Source organism: Eptesicus fuscus, chromosome 14 (genome assembly GCF_027574615.1).
Source record: "Eptesicus fuscus isolate TK198812 chromosome 14, DD_ASM_mEF_20220401, whole genome shotgun sequence".
NCBI lineage: Eukaryota > Metazoa > Chordata > Mammalia > Chiroptera > Vespertilionidae > Eptesicus > Eptesicus fuscus.
In genome coordinates this window covers 24500339-24517959 of record NC_072486.1, presented here as the reverse complement: position 1 = coordinate 24517959, position 17621 = coordinate 24500339, and the positions used below count along the sequence as shown (strand labels likewise).

Genomic DNA, 17621 nt, shown 5'->3' with positions numbered 1-17621 from the left:
AATACCGGGTTATTTCTTTGAATTCAAAGGCTATTTATCCAGGTCTAATTTCTTTAGAATTAACGTGATAATTGAGCCCAACTTAGCAACCAAACCCAGCCAGGCCCTGCCGGGCTTGAAAGTGCTTCTACAGCCCGGGGAGGCTGCAAACCCTCACCCCCGCACCCAGCCCATTCCTTGACCCACGTGCGCGCTGCAGACACCCAGCCACCGCCAGCACAGCGGGGCTTTCCCCACCCAGAGAGCCCATGGCTCCACAGTGGCCTTCGGCGCACTGACACCAAGTCTGGTGTTGGCAATCCGTCAGGATTTCTCTGTACAGAACACGGACAGCCGGAATACTAGACCCAGCACCTCAACACCTTAAAAAGCAAAAAGCACTTTGGGCTTCAAATCCTGCTTCTTAAAACTTCTTCCTGAATATGACTCTCACCTATTGTAAGCCCTAAAAGAGCCTTAGACCTCTGCGTCCTCCCGACGGCTTCTATTTTGAATAATAAAGACTTAAGAGGCCTCGCCTACCCTTCTCTTCCCAGCCCGCAGGGTTGGCCGGGCGTTCCCCGGCGGGCAGGAGAACGCGGCCGGGGCCGCCGGGTAGCGGGCAGACCTGCAGGGGCCGGGAGCCCTGGAGTGTGGCTTTCGCCCCGAGGCCCTGAAGAATCCCAGAGCGCCTGCCTCTCGCCGAAAGGGCTGGAGGTGCGGGCTGGACCAGAACGAACCAGGGCGATTCCCACCGCCTTGCCGGTGCTCATCACCGCCCCGACACCGAGCGCAGGACTGCGAAGCGGAGATGCCGGGATCAATTGGAGAGAAACGACCGTGGGGAGAGGCCCCCGCCGCAGCCAGCCACTGCTGGCTGCACCCCTTTCACCCGGGCTGATGGCAGAGGCCACACGTGGCAGACACTCACAGCCATCACCTGGGCACACCGTGTGGGGCCAGACTTGCTGCCCGGCTGGCTATTCGCGGGACTGAGCGGGAAAGTGGGATGAGCAAGCCTGCAGTTTGGATTCTATCCAGCAAGCACACACAGACCGCCATCAAGCCGCGAGGGACCCCTCGCTCGCCCCACTCCCCAGCCCCAGGCGGACTGAGCCCAATCTGGGTCGCTCAGCAGGTCTCAGCAGGACCTTTACCGCAGGCCACACCAACACAATACCGGAATTTTATTCTCCATCTCCTGGGGGAGGGACGACTGCCCTGCAGCTACAGCCTGGCCACTTCCTCGGGCATTACGCAAACGGGGGGGGGGGGGGAGGGGGGGGGGGAAACGTTGCAAACAGACTGCTGCGCTGGCTCTGGTACTGGGTGCGGGAACCTTCCCGGCCCGTGAGCACCAGCCCCGCTCGTGGGACGGCCCGAGTCGGGGAAGCCGGCGAGGAAAAAGCAGTGCACCTGCAAACAGAAAGACGGAAACGTAGACGTGCACGGGGGAACCGCCTTCACCGTGTTAACAGCAAGCTGCAGGGTATAAAGCAATAAAACTGCCACGTCTACCTGCTGGCTTTGAGGACTTTACAGACAAGCTCGGCGTGCAGCCCGGGTGCGCCGAGCGCGCTCCAGGGGAGGGGGGACCTTCTCTTCCTCTGACCTCCCATTCTGCACGCGCGCGCACACACACACACACACACACACACACACCCTCACACATCTCTCCCTTCCCCAGCCCACCTTTCCTTTTCCTTGAAGCTTTTTGTTGTTGTTGTTTTAATTCTCTGCCGATTTGTAAACGCGTGGATCGGGTTACTGGCTCGCGTGTTAAAGTGTACCTCTTGTTAAGAGGGGAGCAAGGCATGCCACTTACAAATGAATTCAGAGTTACTGAACCGGCTCCCGGGGCTCAGGAAGTTAAGCACGGCGTGCTGGGAAAGGGGGGTGGGGGTGTGGAGAGGAGAGGGAACGCTGCTGCCCTGAGAACCCCGGAGAAACCTAGGGGCGGCAAGCCTGGAGGCATGGAAGGAAGGAAGGAAGGAAGGGAAGGAAGGAAGGAAGGAAGGAAGGAAGGAAGGAAGGAAGGAAGGAAGGAAGGAAGGAAGGAAGGGGCAAACTAGCTTGGCAAAGCCCGGAGACCCCGGGCTGCAAGCGCAGTAAACCAAGAAGCGTCAACCGACGCCTCGGAGCTCCGAGCAACATGTAACTGAATAAGAGTCCGAGCGGTTAAGTCTGCAGCCGCCAGTTCTGGAGTCACAGGGACAGGCGGCACCACTCAATGGCCCATTTCTCAGGTTCCCTGGGCCGCAGAGCTTATGGAGTCCGAGCGAGCGGAGTGCAAAGAAGCCCTCAATCGTTTTCCCAAAGAAAGACCCTGATTCGTACACGCGACCTGCAGACGTGTTGGTTCGGAGGGGCTAGGTCAGGCATTTCTGCGTGTGGCCAGAAGCTCTCGGCTTTGGTCTATTCCCAGCTCGAAAGCTGGCGTCCAGCCCCTGGGGGTCCGCAGGGATTGCCCACCCAGCTCCTCAGGCCGCGCGGAGTCCCAGCGCTTCCCGCAGTCCGGGGTTCTGGCCCCGGGAGCGGCCCGACCCGCCCTCCTCGGCGCCTGGTCCCGGGTCCGGCTGTCCTACCTGGTTTTCTGGCCGGAGCAGCGCGCAGGGCTCCGCTGTCTCTGCTGGGCTGCCTGGACCCGAGCGGGTCTGGAGACCAGAGGGGAAAGGCTAGATCCGCAGCCCGGGGCTGCTCCGAACTTGATGTCTTTCCCCAGTCCATTTGTGAGAGAGAAGTGGTTCTACCACCTGGATGTGCGGATATAAATCCCCTTGCAAATAATAAATGGATTAATAATAACAAGGTATGAAGTTCTTTTTATAGAAAAAAATGAGAGAATTGAAACTAAATGCGGCAGTTAGACAACCGTTTTGATAAGAGGATAATTGAGGCGACACTGGTGTATAATTAGAGGATAATTTATGCTATATCCACTTTTATTCCACCTCCCAAAATAAACCCAGTCCATAATCATTACAGGCAAATTGTTCTGAATTTTATAGCAGCAATTTGAACAAAGTACTGCAGTTAATCATGGGAGATTTTTGTGTATTCCTGATTAGAACTCTAATTGCCTCCTTCCAGAAAGTAAAAATAACTGTAAAACGACTCTATTTTTATCATTAACAATGTTGACAATAAAATAAAATCAATTGGAATTGTAATCGAGAGACAAATTTAGGACGAAGGCACTTTTACTTGGGTAGTTTATATTGTAATCAAGATTTGCCAAACCACTAACCGCATGTATCATTTGCATATATTTGAAAGCATTACAGTAGCTTCTGTTTTCAATAGGAAAAAATGCATTACTGTCAGTCCTCCAACGATTCACTTTCAGAACAGGCTGGTGCGTGGGGGGGGGGGGAGTGTGCATTTCCCCCCTTTTTGTTTAATGTAAGGCCTGAAACGGTAGGAACCTCATCAGAACAGGGTCTGGTTTTCCTTTTTCTTTACCCACCTCCCCGCGTTGGGGTGGGGTCCAGGTGTGGGGGCTCTTCCCTCTGTGGTTTCAATAAAGCACGTCTAGAAAAATCCACGGTGACAGGACGCTCCCGTGGGACTGTAGTGGAATTGCGGGAGGGGGGGGGTCGAGGTCAAGGGAGGGGGGCCCCGCTTTAAATGCAGAGGGTATTGCTTCTGAACACACACAGCCTGCTAGGGCGCAAGGGGACTGGGAGCGAGCAGCCGCCAGCCAGGGTGTTCCGGGGCTGTGGTATCGGGAACTGAGGCTCCGGGTTTGGGGGCGCGATCTGCGGCGGAGGCCGGCCGGCGGAGGCACCTCCCTCCCGGGCTGCCCCGGGCGCGGAGCCGCGCGGCCCCGGCGGCTGCTCCGGCGGGGATTGGCGTTGCCGGAGGCAGGCGGAGAGCTCGGCGAGCCGCGCCAACGCCAGTAGAAGCCGTGCGCCTGTGACGTCAGGGGGCGACTGACCAATGGGGAGGCGCTGCCCTTTGGAGACAAACCATTCGACTCGTGGCGTCTGCATCAAGTCTGAAAGCAGACGCGCAACTTTCGCAGAATCCACCTTAAAATCTCTGCCTTAAACTGCACCAGCCCCCAAAAAAACCAAGGGGGGAAGCGAAGGGGGGGGGAAGAGCAGATCCCCCCTCCCCCTCTCCTCTCCCATCCCTCCCCCTTCCTCCTCCCTTTGAGTTAACAAGGCCCCGCTCACTATATCTCTTTATATTAAAAATATATATATTAGAGAAGAGCGAGGGAGAGGGAGAACCACCTCCGCCCCCCCCCCCTTTTCTTTAATTTTTTTTTTTTTTTTTTGCAAGGATCCCAAGAGCTAAGGTGGCTGCAGAGGGGAGAGCGGCGCGAGCCAAGTGGGGGGAGGGTGGAGGAAACCCGGGAGAAGGCTTTCTCCAGCCCCCAAAGTTTTGATGATGACCATGACTACGATGGCTGACGGCTTGGAAGGCCAGGACTCGTCCAAATCCGCCTTCATGGAGTTCGGGCAACAGCAGCAACAGCAGCAGCAGCAGCAGCAGCAGCAACAGCAGCCGCCGCCGCCGCCGCCGCCGCCGCCGCAGCCGCACTCGCAGCAGAGCTCCCCGGCCATGGCAGGCGCGCACTACCCTCTGCACTGCCTGCACTCGGCGGCGGCGGCGGCGGCGGCGGCCGGCTCGCACCACCACCACCACCAGCACCACCACCACGGCTCGCCCTACGCGTCGGGCGGCGGCAACTCCTACAACCACCGCTCGCTCGCCGCCTACCCCTACATGAGCCACTCGCAGCACAGCCCTTACCTCCAGTCCTACCACAACAGCAGCGCGGCCGCCCAGACGCGAGGGGACGACACAGGTGAGAGGCCGCCGGGGCAGCTCGCTTCTCCCGCCTCCCGGCTGCCCCCCACCCCGCCCGCCCGCCCGCCCCACTCACTTCCTCAACGCCCGGGCCTCCCCGGACCCCCTCCCCCAGGCAGCCCGGCGCGCCCCCGGCCAGGCCTCGTGCGCGCCCGCTCGCCTGGCGCCTGCCTGCCGGCCTCGCCCAGCCGGGCCCCTTCGCGCCGCCGCGGACCCCCGGCTTCCCCCGCGGCGCGGCCCGCCTCGCTCCCCGGCCTCCCGCGCCGCGGGGGCCGCGCCTCCTGCTCCGCGCAGGCTGCGCTCAGCGAGGTGGCCCTCCCGGCGCACTCCGGCCCGCGGGGCTGTGCGCCCTTGGCCTCCCTCCCCTCCTCCGGGCTGTGACCTGAGTTTGGCCGGGCCGGGACACCTCTGCGCCGGAACTGGGGAGCGCGTTTTGCTCCCCAAACCAACCTGGGCAGCCAGTGGCCCCGTGCCCTTCGGTGACCCGGAGGGAAGATGGCATGGCCTCTGGCTCTGGTTAAACTGGTGACAGTTGGGCTCTACCGGCGGGCTTTGAGGTGTCCCCCCCACACACACACCCCCACTCCGGACCGGGCCCCCTCCCTCTGGGTTTTGGATACATTGTTGGCTGCTCCTTTGTTCGTGGAGACAAAACAGAGGGCCTCGGGCGGGTGGTTCTCAGCACCCAAGGGCGATAAAGTTGCCGTGCGAGGCTCCGCTGGCTCGGGAGCTGGTCTGAGGGTCTGGTTGTGTTTTGTTTGGGGTTTGGGTTCTTTGCAGCAGAATAATTTCAAATACGCCAAGGGTCTTTGATGTGCCGGGCTTGGGACTGGTGACATCGAGTCCACCGGCCGCGGCCGCGTAATCAGCAGGGTGGCTCAAGCACAGGGTGAGGCTCGGTGAAGCCGGAATGGGGCCTGGCTCCGCGGACCGAGCGGGCGGCCGCCGCACGGCGCCCCGAGAGCGGCCGGCGCCGCCTCCTCTGCGGCGGAGCGAGGCTGTGTGCCCGCGGGCCGAGGGCGCCCCTGCGTCCAGCCACCGTGGAGTGTTCGCGCCAGAGTCAGGGGCCGGAGAGGCTTTTACAGCCTCTGGGAGCACCTGAGCCCCGTGAACCCGGAGAGGGCAGGGTGGCCGTGGCGGGGGGACGCCTTGAGGAAGCCCTTACTGGTCTTTGGGGAGAACCTGGGTGAGCCGGGGGCCGTGTTCGGGGGAGACTGCGGGAGTAGCCACGCGGGGTGACCGCTCCTCTGTATCCTTTGCTTGCAGATCAACAAAAAACCACCGTGATTGAAAACGGGGAAATCAGGTTCAATGGAAAAGGGAAGAAGATTCGGAAGCCTCGGACCATTTACTCCAGCCTGCAGCTCCAGGCTTTAAACCACCGCTTTCAACAGACTCAGTACCTGGCCCTTCCTGAGAGAGCGGAACTGGCAGCTTCCTTAGGACTGACACAGACACAGGTAATCCCCGAGAAGCCCGAGTGCCCCTGAAATGCTGGCCCCGCTTGCAGACCGGGCAGGGAGCACCTCAGGAGGAATTCTTGGCCTAGTCCACCAAGGATGGAAGATTAATGGCACGTGCCTTTGCTCCGGTTACGAACTTGCCCCGGGACAGCGCAGTTTGGAATAAATGAATACTGGACTGGATTTGCACATCTCCCCAACCCTCGGCGACCCCACCCCAGTCTAGTGTCCTTTGGTGACCAAGCTCATCCTTTATTCGAGCCCTATTTCAAAACACAACAACATGAAAGAGAAAGAGAAAAAGATATTCAGGCCAGGAGGCAGAATAAGACAGGCAGGCAGATAGATAGATAGATAGATAGATAGATAGATAGATAGATAGGTGATCCTTTTGTGGGTCCTTGGACTTCAGGGTTTCAGCTTGTGGACATAGAATTATGAAGTGAAATGAAGAGGGGAGATAGTCATAGGTTCCAATAGGATTTTGTTGAGGGACCAAAGGTGCCAGCTATTCGTCCTGGGATGGGTGAGGTGAGTTTTTCTGAAGATTGCCCTAAGCTCAATGGTTCAGTCATCCTGGTGACTGGCTGGTGAGGTACCTCCATAGAGCACAGAACTTGGGAGCAATGGCAGAGGTGGAGATCAAAGAGAAGTGCTGCCCAAATTACAGCAGGTGAAGCCTCAGTTAAGTACAGTTGCTGAAGTTCTGCTGCCCTACTAATTTGAAAGACATATGGGCCCTTTCAGACTTCACAGGAAGGGGCTTAGGCAGGTATATTAAGACCCTGGTCATAAAGCCAGGCTGCAATCACCTGTGGTTTCTGTCCTCGTCCATTAACTTAGTGGCATGGGGCGGTAGGCCTCATGTGAGGTGGGTGATCTTCAGCAAGGGGACTCCAGGTTTTCTGAGACTCTTGCTGGGGGATGATTGCGTGGTGCCTTAGAACAGATGCTCCTAAGCTCTTCTTTTCAATCCAGCCTGCTTTCTTTTGCCATTTTGCCTCTGGAAATATGTGGGGCTTGAAAGGAAGGGATTCCTGCTACTCCGTAACTTGTATTCCTCTTGGAAAAGCAGATTCCTATGGCTAAGGAATTTTAAAGGTACAGGAAGTGGCACCCTAGAATTTCCTTATTCAAGTAAAGGGAGACCTGGTATGTTAGTTTAGATATTCTCGAATCCCAGATTCCTGATTTCCATTTAATTTTTAGAGGCCCTTTGACTTTAAGTGGCTACACTAACAATCATGTGATGATTGCTGACCACAGTTTGACTAAGCAACATACAAAGTAGGGAATGAGGGAGGTACAGTCCCTAATCTCTGCGGGATTATGGGGATATATTTACGTAGGGAGAAAGATGCCCCATGCACAGTTTGTGGCATGTGCGGTATATGCATAGGGATATTTGAGTCATTTGGATATAAAGGTATAGGCTTTAATCTGTTCATAGTCATCTGCTCACTACATGCATAGAGATGCCAGGTTTGGGGATTGGTAAATATATTTTTAAGAAAGAGACGATCAGAAAAAGTGCATTCAGTTGGCTTTGATCCGAAAAGTTCTGTTTAAAAATCCCTCTTTAGACTTTGAACCCAGCTATCTGATGCGCCTTCATTCTTATTTTATTCTTATTTATGCTGTTGTTTTATACCTAGAAGATATTCGAGTCCTATTGCATCAAAATGAAGAGTTTAGGTATCCAGACAAGATACCTAGGAAATGGGTGGGTAGGGTGGGGGTGAGGAAAGAGGTGGAGCAAAGCGGGGACTCGAGGGTTTGGTGTTTGTGGGATTGTTTTATTAGTATTACTATTATTTTAAATAATTGCTTCCAAAGCCTCAACTTGAGGCACGGGGGGTGTTTCCAAGCCTAACGATCGCCACTGCTTTTCGTTGTAGGTGAAGATATGGTTTCAGAACAAACGCTCTAAGTTTAAGAAACTGCTGAAGCAGGGCAGTAACCCGCATGAGAGCGACCCTCTCCCGGGCTCAGCAGCCCTGTCGCCGCGCTCGCCGGCGCTGCCTCCGGTGTGGGACGTTTCCGCCTCGGCCAAGGGCGTCAGTATGCCCCCCAACAGCTATATGCCCGGCTATTCGCACTGGTACTCCTCACCACACCAGGACACGATGCAGAGACCACAGATGATGTGAGTTGTCCGAGGGAAATCGATACCCTAGGGAAACGTCTGAACCAGGCAAGGAGGATCCGGGACCTGCTTGCAGCTGCCAAACCGAGCCGAGCCCACGGAGCAGGCTCAGGAGAACTCACGTCGGACCAGACCGTCTGTGCACTCTCTCTCTCTCCCGCTCCCTCTGTCTCTGTTTCTCTCTCACACTCCTCCCTTCTCCCTTCTTTCCTTCCTTCCCGCCTTTCTTTTCCTTTTCCCTTTTCTTCCCTCATCTGCCTTTTCCCTGGAGCAGCCTCAGTAATTGATCTTGCATCTTAGGGAGAGAGAGAGGGAGGGAGGGAGAGCGCGAGAGGCTGGTTACTATGCCAGCGCTCCTGAACCCCTCACTGTAAGTATATTTTCCCTTACCCCTTGGGATCCAGGCTCTGAGCCTCTTCTTCTCTTTGGGAGTATCTATCAAAACAACTTTTTTTTACAGACACCCCCCCACACACACACACACACCCCAGAAGAATCTGCGCAAACATGGCAGCGTTTTACTTGTTTAATGAACTTAAGGCATTACACGATGAAACAGAAGCATTTCAGACTCCTACGTTTTTATTTACCAATCCCAGACTGACAAAAATAAATAAAGAAGAAGAAGAAAAAGAAAAGAAAAGCCCTCACATAACAGCCATTCTCTAAAGGAAAAGGAAAAATCAGCTGAGATTAGAACATTGCCACAAAGGGAACGCTGCATGTTTTATCAAAATGCAATGGACAAGAATGATGATGTCTAAACAAAACCAAACCACTCTTTCCCCCTCCCCAAACCCTGAACTGGAATCAGGAAAGACAGAGGAAACAACCAAAACCACGGTTCTATTGCTTTGATACTTTTACTAGGTGAATTGGTGGCATTCACTAAGCGAATAGGGACGTTTATATCAAGAAACATTTCTGTATATATTGTTGAATTTTAGTTGTACATATACTTTGTATGTTTTTGTCTTCTTTCATATATGGAGTAAAAGCCACAAAATGCTGGGAGTGTCCTGTATATTTCTCCCTATGTGTCTCTATCTTATCACCTCCTCCTCCTCCCCTCTCATATATTTTCTGTCATTCTTAAAAGAATTCCCATTTCCTAATATGGGAAGCCCCATATATACACATCAAATGCTTGCAAAAGGTGTCATTTTGAAGCACTAGCCTTTGTCTTAAGTACTTTACCATTAACCATGGTATTTTCCCAGCTTCCTTTCTATATTAAACTTTTATTGTCATTTCTTCTATTTAAAAAAAAAATCAGAATGATCTATCCCCTGACAACCTCTCCTGCTGAAACTGAGTGTTCTCCTCTCCCTTTTCTCAGCTAAAGAAATACAGCTGTATTTGTCTTTCTTTGCAAGCACGTTTTAACCAAAAAAAAAAAAAAAAAAGGAAACAATATGAGAAAAGAATAGAAAACAAACGCACAATTATGACTATTTAATGTTACAACCCTTTGCAAGCTAGCTAGGTAGGAAAAGCACACTCCTGGATGCAATACATCCTCCGATCTTGTGGAAAGCTTAGAAATAATGGAAATGAAAAGTCCTTTCGTCATACAAGCAGGAAGCCCCATACTGCGAGAATTAATGGCTACAGACCTGGGCATCCTTCAAATTATGAACCTTGAAACCACTGAGCCATTTATCAGAAGTCAATAGAGACACTCAGAGTGCTCCATATAATGACAGCGACATACAGCCGTGCAAAAGGACAGTCACTATAATTAGACACAAAGCAAAGACGACTTACCAATATACCCGTTCCTTTTTTTGTTGAGCAACTTCCACGCTCAGTCAGTCTTCAGAATGGTTTAAAACCGATCAGTCTTGTCATTTTCTAGCATTCGCATTGTTACATTAGGAAAAATGTTTTCTTTTCTTTTTTCCCCCTTCCTACTGTGAAACTTTGGGTTCGTAGCTCCCCAGGATCGATTCTGAACAAAGCCTCCAGCTGCAGTGCCATCCAATTTGAAGCAGACATTGGGGACAATTTAAGGTTTTTATCCACAAGAAGGTTTTTTTCCATTCTCTTAAATGCAGCCATAATTAGAGTAATTTTTCATGTAGCCCGCTGATTACAGCGTTTTTACCGTCAAAGATAATTACCTGTAATTTTCTTCCACTTTTAATACTAAAAAGCCATCTTTATTTAGATTCAGGAACAGGAAAGGCGAAACAAAAGAGGGAAATTATTCTGTTATTCATACACAGATTGCAGAGACGTAGGACCTAAAATTGAAAATTAACCAAAATTATAATGCTGAAAAGAATGGAAGAGGCTGCAGAAGTACAGCTGGTAGTGGGGCTTTGCTGAATTATTCAAATTACGTTAGAGAGAAAGCTACCATACATCGAAACCAACACTAATTTTTCTTAAAAAAAAAAAATAAAAATCCACCAGACACAGGCTAAACCACTGGTGAGTGCATGAAATTCTGAAACCCAGCAAATGCATTTTAACACATTGGAGGTGTTGTCCTGATGGGCTTGTATCAATCTATCTCTTAATGTGAGTTGAATTAAACTCTGCCAAGAGGGGTCCTCTGCAGAACTCTCTTTGGAAACTGTGCTTCCTGGGCTCTCTGAACCTCAAGGGTTAATATTTTCGCACTTTAGATGGTATTGACCCCATAAACTGGTTGCTGAGAAAGGGATTGGTAGGAGGGGCGTGGGCAAAAGGCATCCCCCCCAGTCGCGGTGCCTACGACGCCTCCCCACGTTCGCACTTCCCCGGAGTTCTAGAGCCTCGATCTGACCACATTTCCCAGGTTAAAAAGAAAGAAAGAGAACAATAGCTGCGGGCGGTGAGGGTGAAGGGGGAAATTTCTTCCCGGCGCCAATAAGCATCTCATTATCTTTTGACACAATTTAGTCCAAAGGTTGCCGCCGCCGGCGGAGAAAGGCCTTTCTGCATGGGGGTGAGGGAGCCAAAAATTGCCCGCCCAGGCTCCTGCCCTGCACATCTCTAGCGGCTTGTAGCGTGTACAGCGTCAGGAAACAGCGTCATCTATAGATAGCACAGCACGGAGTCTTCCTCCGCGCCCTCCTGAGTCAGACTGGTTTCTGGGCTCCGTATCTCGCTTCTGCCTCTCAGCCAATCATGCTCCTCTCACCCCAAGGTCGCAGCTTTCGGCCCCGGCAGGCAGTTGCTCTAGGAGAGGCATCTCACCCCTTCCCCACCCTGCCCCCACCCCCAGCTGGAGGCAAAGGCCCTGCAATGGAGCCCTGAAGGGTTTCAGAGGCCAGTTGCTCCTGCAGCTTTCTCCCAGAGTGGAGAATGTGCAAGGGGCTGTACACAGTCTAGAGATAAGACTACACCTGCCGTTGCAAATGTCCGCATACCTGTGATAGCAAAGGAGCACTCTCCCAAGCTCCACTTGCTCCCTCCGTGCCCCCAAACTTGAAACCATCGCCACATAAAAAGACCTCGATGGGTTCGCCTAGGACTAGCTTTGAGTAACAATTTGCAGAGAGATTTTAGCTTGGAATCTCCAGCGCTCTCCCTCCACACCTTACAGAAACCCAGTCCTTTCCACAGGCTCCAGTCACAAGTTGCACCAAATACATCAACAGCACAGAAAAGCAAAGAAAAAGACAAAGCGAGTTCTTAAGGATCCCATTCTCACCTGAGTCTTTTACTCACCAGAATGACAACCCTTTTACTGCTAACGGGGAGGGATAAAAGATCAGAATTGCAAAATCTGTAAAGCAAAGTTGCAGTCTACAATGAATTACAACAGCAACACATAGACCTTGGAAAGTGTGAGAAGATAAGTATGAACTGTGCCTTGAAGTAGGAAAGAAATAAAAACTTACCCCCAGTGAATATCTCTTAAGCAATGATCAGGTCTAGAAATCTATACTGAACAGAAGCAGAGAAGAATATTTTTCTGAGTCTCAGGGCAGAAGCTCTTTCTCTATATTCTTGGTTGAGTGAGCACATCCAGGTGTGAAATTGTTTGCACACCCCAGCACCTCTTATATTGCCAGCAAAATTAGCTGTTATTACTGTCACTGTTTAGTGATGGTTAGCGTGATACAAAAAAAAAAAAAAAAACTGCTGTAATCAAGACCTGGCGCATCTTTGCAAATTACAGATAATTGTAAACGTCCAGATTATGATAATAGCATCCTAATCCAGCCTGCAATATAATTATTACAGAGTGTTACATCTGAAACTGTCCAGTAGGGCTAATTCAGCCATTATTTAGACCCTATTTTTGCACTGCAAATGGGTTGCTGAGTTGAAAATGTACGATTGTAATTTCACAGGGCACTCAATGAGTAATGGTATAGGAAGAGGAAAATACAAAAGTGAAATGTGAACAGTAGCGATCAAATCAAACCCTGAAGGACAAAAGACTGTTTGATTCATATGGAAAAAGAAGAGTGGGAATTAAGAAAATAGCAAATCAGTGGTCTGAAGCATTACGTGTCCAAATCTTCAATATGTGTGGCGCTGATGTGTTTGCAAGGGCTGCTGCATCTGCTGTTGCCTGGAATCTGAAATAATTTTTTTTCTTTCTCTTTTTTAAACCCTTGTCTTTCCCCACCCTCTCTTAAAGCATTTCCTTGTATAAAAGTGCCCCTCCCCCAAGCAAAGAACACTTGTCAGTTTCACCATTGTTTCCACCAGGGTGGACTCAGAGTGCCTGTCACTTGTTTATGAACATTTTCTTAAATGAATTTGCAGTCTCTTGTTATTAGTACAAAATGCCCTGGGTGCATGTAAGTATTCCTGAGCTCCATCTCCATGCTCGTTCACAGGGAACAAGTCACTGAGCGTCCTAAAGGATATTAGCAGAAAATATATTCATTGCTGCTAATTAAATAAAGCCTGACTGGGAAGCTGTCTCCACTCTGCTTGGCTGGCTACTGGCTTTAATCCTAGGATTAACTTTTATTAATTAGACCCCCCCCCACACACACACACACATATAAACCAGTTCTAGCTGCTTCTTTTGCTACAAGTCACTAAGGTGCTTCTTTCTGGATTCCAGAAACTCCAGTATTTTTGGGGAAAGGACTGTCCTTGCCCCCAGATAGGGCTGTAAAACTCCAAGGTGAGTCTCCTTACAAAATGGAAGAACCGAAGAGAAAGGGAGTTGGTGAGTTAGAGCAAGAGAGTCTGGAGAGAGGCTGGGGCGCTGTGCTGGTCCCAGAGTGAAAGTGAACTCCAGGTTCCAGCTGTTCATCCAGGAGGATGAACCCTGCTCTGGCTGAGACTTCTGGAGTCTAGTTCTGGTTCTGCGCAGGGACATCTCGGTTAGGGATACCTAAAGCCCCCATATCCCCAGGAGCTCAATTTTCCCACCAGGAGCGCAGAGAATTTCCTGAGCATCTCTTCCAGCCTCTAGGACACGTGTGATGATTCTTCCTCCCCCCCCCCCCCCCGCCCCACCATCACCTCACAGACCTGGGTACTGCCTAGCCAGGGCCATCCCGCGGGGTGGCAAGCCAGCTTCCTAGCTCCTGTGAATTTAAGGGCAATAATGAAATATCCCCGGTGTAGTGTCCCCTGTTTATAGATGAAAGTTGAGTCCATACCCTGCCTCCTCTCCCGCCTCTCTTCTTCCACCTTGCAAACGGCAAGGGGGCAGAAGTAGTCTTTGGACGACAATAAGCTTCCATGGGCAGATTTTCTGTCTTCTCGCCTTTGCAAGGGAAAAAAAAATGCTTTAAAATAAATCATAGTTTGTGAACTGCTTACTGCTCGTCACCCCCACTGACTTAAAAAAATACACTAAACTGTGTATAGTGCAGATTTGACAGAGAATCATTACTGAACTTGGAGTGTGTGTGTGTGTGTGTGTGTGTGTGTGTGTGTAGAATGATGTTATGAGCCATTTTTTCCTTCCTGTGGCGAAAGGTCGTAATGTGTGGTATTTCACGGTTTTATATAAATCTTGGTTTAGGATGTGGAACAGACTCAATAATACATGCGCTTTTGGCAAAGAGACTCCTACGGATCCCCATAAATCAGAAGTAATACGAAGTCCCAGCGAACAAAAGAGCAGAAACATTTAATTGCTGCAAAACAGGACTCCGGTCTCCTTTAGAGGGAGATTCATGTAAACTCCCTCGGTTCCTATCTTCACGGTTAGAGCTCGACCTATAAAACAGGTTATTGCGTTACAGCCGGCGACCCCGAGTGCTTGGAAGGCAAGGCTCCCCGCCCCCCCACCGCAGCCCCTCCAGGGCCGCGGGGCAACCTAAAGTTTGTCGGGTGCAAAAGAAAGCGCGGATGGGGCTGGGGAGGGGGCTGTGCAGGGCTGCGTAGAAAAAGTATGTAGCCAATCCCACATGTGCTACCGCTATTGGGGCTGTTTTTGGAGGCCCAGAGTTCGCTGCGACTCTGACAAAACCTAGTACAGCGTGCAAAGACCGCCGGCAACCTGGGAACCCGAGCGGAGGGCGGGAGCGAGCCGCAGCGCCCCCTCCCCAAGCTCCCGGGAGGCGGGAGCCTCCACCCAGCGCTGTGGGAGGGGGCGCTTCAGGGTGGAGGAGAGGGGTGACCGCAGGCGGATCCGCCGGCGTGGCGCGCTTCCCAGAGGTGCGGAGGGCGTCTGCCCTCAGGGCGTGCCTCCCGGGAGGGCTGGGGAGTTCGGGGTTGGCGGGATCCCAGTGGCCAGTGGGAGGTGCGCGATCCAAAGGGTTGCGGGGATGGGGCCGGGAGGGTGGTGTGGTTGGGTAGCCCTAAAAGTCCCTCTCCTAGAATAAAAAGAAGCGCTGGGGCGGGGGGTGGGGGTGGGGTTGAGGGGAGACAGGGGCCAGCGTTCCAGGAGGCATTCCTGGCGCTTCGGGCTGGGGAGCTCCGGAAACTCAGGGGTGTCAAGGCCGGAGTGAGTTGCAGGGCGCGCCGGGAGGAGGCGAGCGCGGCCTGCCCTTGGCGCGCTGTGGGCGACTCCCGGGACGGCGCGGCCCCGACGCCGCTGAGCCGTGGGGCGTCCGGTGGGATCAAAGGAGCCAGAGGAGGCCAGCCGGCGCGTCTGGGGTTGTGGGATCAGGGGCGGGAGAGAGAAGATTGGTAGAGGCGGGGAGATGCTGGCCTGGCCGGTGCCACCAGGAGAGGGTGTGTGCGTGCGTGGGTGTGCGGGGTCAGCCCGCCCCTGGAGGAGGTCGAGCCCTGGGTGGGTCCGAGTGTGGCTGGAAAGGCTCCCGGGTGGGTGACCCCAAGAGAGGGAGAGCGAGCGAGCGAGATCAAGGGCATCGAGCCCTGCGGGTTCCTCTGTGTGTGTGTCTCAGGCCCTGTGGCTCAGGACTGGAGCCGCCTGGCACCCACAGGAATGCGGCTTCTCTCGGCTGCCCAGGCCGCCCCCTGTTCCACAAGGAGGTGGCCGCCAGGAAAAGGGGGTGGGGGGGGGGGGGAGCAGAAATCTGCTTAGCCCAACACGAGCCTCAAACAAAGGCTAATTTATCTGATCTTTTACAGCAGGGCCAGCAGATTCTCGGGGCCTCTTGGGCTTTGGAGTGGGGGGGAGTCTGAAGATGGGGGGTTGGGAGTGTGAGGGTGTGTGACGAGGCTCACGGAAAAGAAAAACGAACTCTTGGAGTGGGCCTGACATCTTGGGAGCACTGGACTGAGAGCGGGGCTCGTGGGGACGGGAAGAGGCAGGCAGAGGTCCAGGAAAGTGGGGTCGGGCCGATCAAGGAATCTGGGTGGAGCGGTCTACGTTTACGTTGGATGCAGGAATAAACAATGGAGAGCAAGAGGGAGGGTGCGAGGGGGGCGCGCGGGAGAGGAACCTCACACAGATTATTTTTAGACTTTGCGGAGGATCTGTTATTTTTACATCCTTGGGCGCAGGGCTGCAGGGAGTTAAATCCCCCTGGGAGAATCCCCATGGTGCCAGGGAAAACCCGCTGCAGACTGGTTTGGCAGAATTATTTTTGTCCACGGCTCCCAGACCCAGTTAAGAAAAAAAAAAAAAAAACCGCCCGAGAGAAGAGGCCATTGCGAGTGGAAGGAGTGAGGTTAGCACAAGGGAAGGAATCCTGAAACCAAGTCTGCGCGTGGCGTCCTGCCTGGCCGCCTCGCAAGGCTTCGGTGTCTGTAACAACAAGCAGAGTCAAGGCTGGAGGTGGGAGGGGGGTCGTTAAAGAAGAATCCCCCCCCCCTCCACTCTCTCTTCCTGGGAAGAGTCCGAACTCGCCCTTCCCTCAGCTTGACCGTGCGGGGTGATAGTGAAGGGGGATCCCCTTTCCAAAGCCGGGAATGGCGGCTGGGAAACCATCTGCCCTCTCCATGTGCAGAAAGGGAGAGGGCATGCTCCAAGCCCATTCTCGCCGAGCTCGGGCAGCCGGTGAGGAGGGGGTGTTGGCGTTGGCGATGGATGTACAGTGCGCGCGCCCCTTCCACGTCCCCAAACGCGCACCCCGAGGCGCCCGCGCAGGGGAACGCCGACGCTGGCAGGCGGCGGCCAGGGTTTCTCCCCGCCGGATTCCCTAGACAGAAAACTCTGGCTTTCGGTGTAATGGAAACTCCTACAATCCTTACAAGCAAAGAAAGAAAGGCAGGAAATAGATGCCTTCACTTCTTCCCTTCACCCTATTCTCCGCCAGCGCAGAACACAGCGCGTGGCCACCCAAAACTCCTAAGAAAGGAGCGCTGGAGGGGAATGACGAGGGGGAGAGACGCAGCGGCCCACACCTCTGGCTGCAGGCGGCGAGCTGACCCGTCCCAGGAAGGCCCAAGCCGGTCCCAACTGGCAGGCTGGAAAGGAAAGAAGAAAAATAAAGGAATCCTGGAGAGAGGGAAACTAGGAAAGGAGAGGGAGAGAACACGGGTAAATTCCCCGCGGGGCACACAGCGTGCCTTTTCAGGTCTCTCCTCCTAACCCTGGAAGAACCTTCTTAGAAATCCTCAGATGACAGGATGTAATTTTTATGTTCTAATCTCCAAGCCCCCCTAACCCCCCCCTTTAAGAAAACTCTCTTGTCACATTTATTGCCGTGGACTTCCCAGCTGTAAAATATATCTCCTGTATCTTGTAATTTCCAATATACGATTGCCCTTGGTATCCCAAGCAAACAGGGGCAGGTGAACTAAATGACAGTCAGAAAGACGCCTGCAATCCAGGCCCGGAGCGCAGCTGCAGACCCGGCTGTGGCTCTGGCCACACTGTCGATGTCTAGATGCAGCGGGTGGGGAGAAGGCCCGACACAGGCCTAGGGTGCAGCAAGTCTTTCCTCTCCGCC

At 53.1% G+C, this 17621-nt stretch overlaps 1 protein-coding gene across 1 annotated transcript; it reads left to right on the top strand.

Moving 5' to 3' along the window:
- Positions 1-4371: 4371 nt before the first annotated feature.
- On the top strand, positions 4372-8638 carry DLX6 (distal-less homeobox 6). The gene is made up of 3 exons (XM_054726340.1): positions 4372-4795; positions 6064-6257; positions 8159-8638. The coding sequence occupies exons 1-3, from the start codon at positions 4372-4374 to the stop codon at positions 8408-8410; spliced, it is 870 nt and encodes a 289-aa protein (XP_054582315.1). The 3' UTR covers positions 8411-8638.
- Positions 8639-17621: the final 8983 nt, after the last annotated feature.

What these genes read in the sequence shown, in the direction of transcription:
- DLX6 (XM_054726340.1), top strand. Translation starts at nt 4,372, where the DNA reads ATGATGACCATGACTACGATGGCTGACGGCTTGGAAGGCCAGGACTCG. An exon ending in GACGCGAGGGGACGACACAG is followed by an intron (nt 4,796 to 6,063) that starts GTGAGAGGCCGC and finishes CTTTGCTTGCAG; the next exon opens with ATCAACAAAAAACCACCGTG. An exon ending in TAGGACTGACACAGACACAG is followed by an intron (nt 6,258 to 8,158) that starts GTAATCCCCGAG and finishes TTTTCGTTGTAG; the next exon opens with GTGAAGATATGGTTTCAGAA.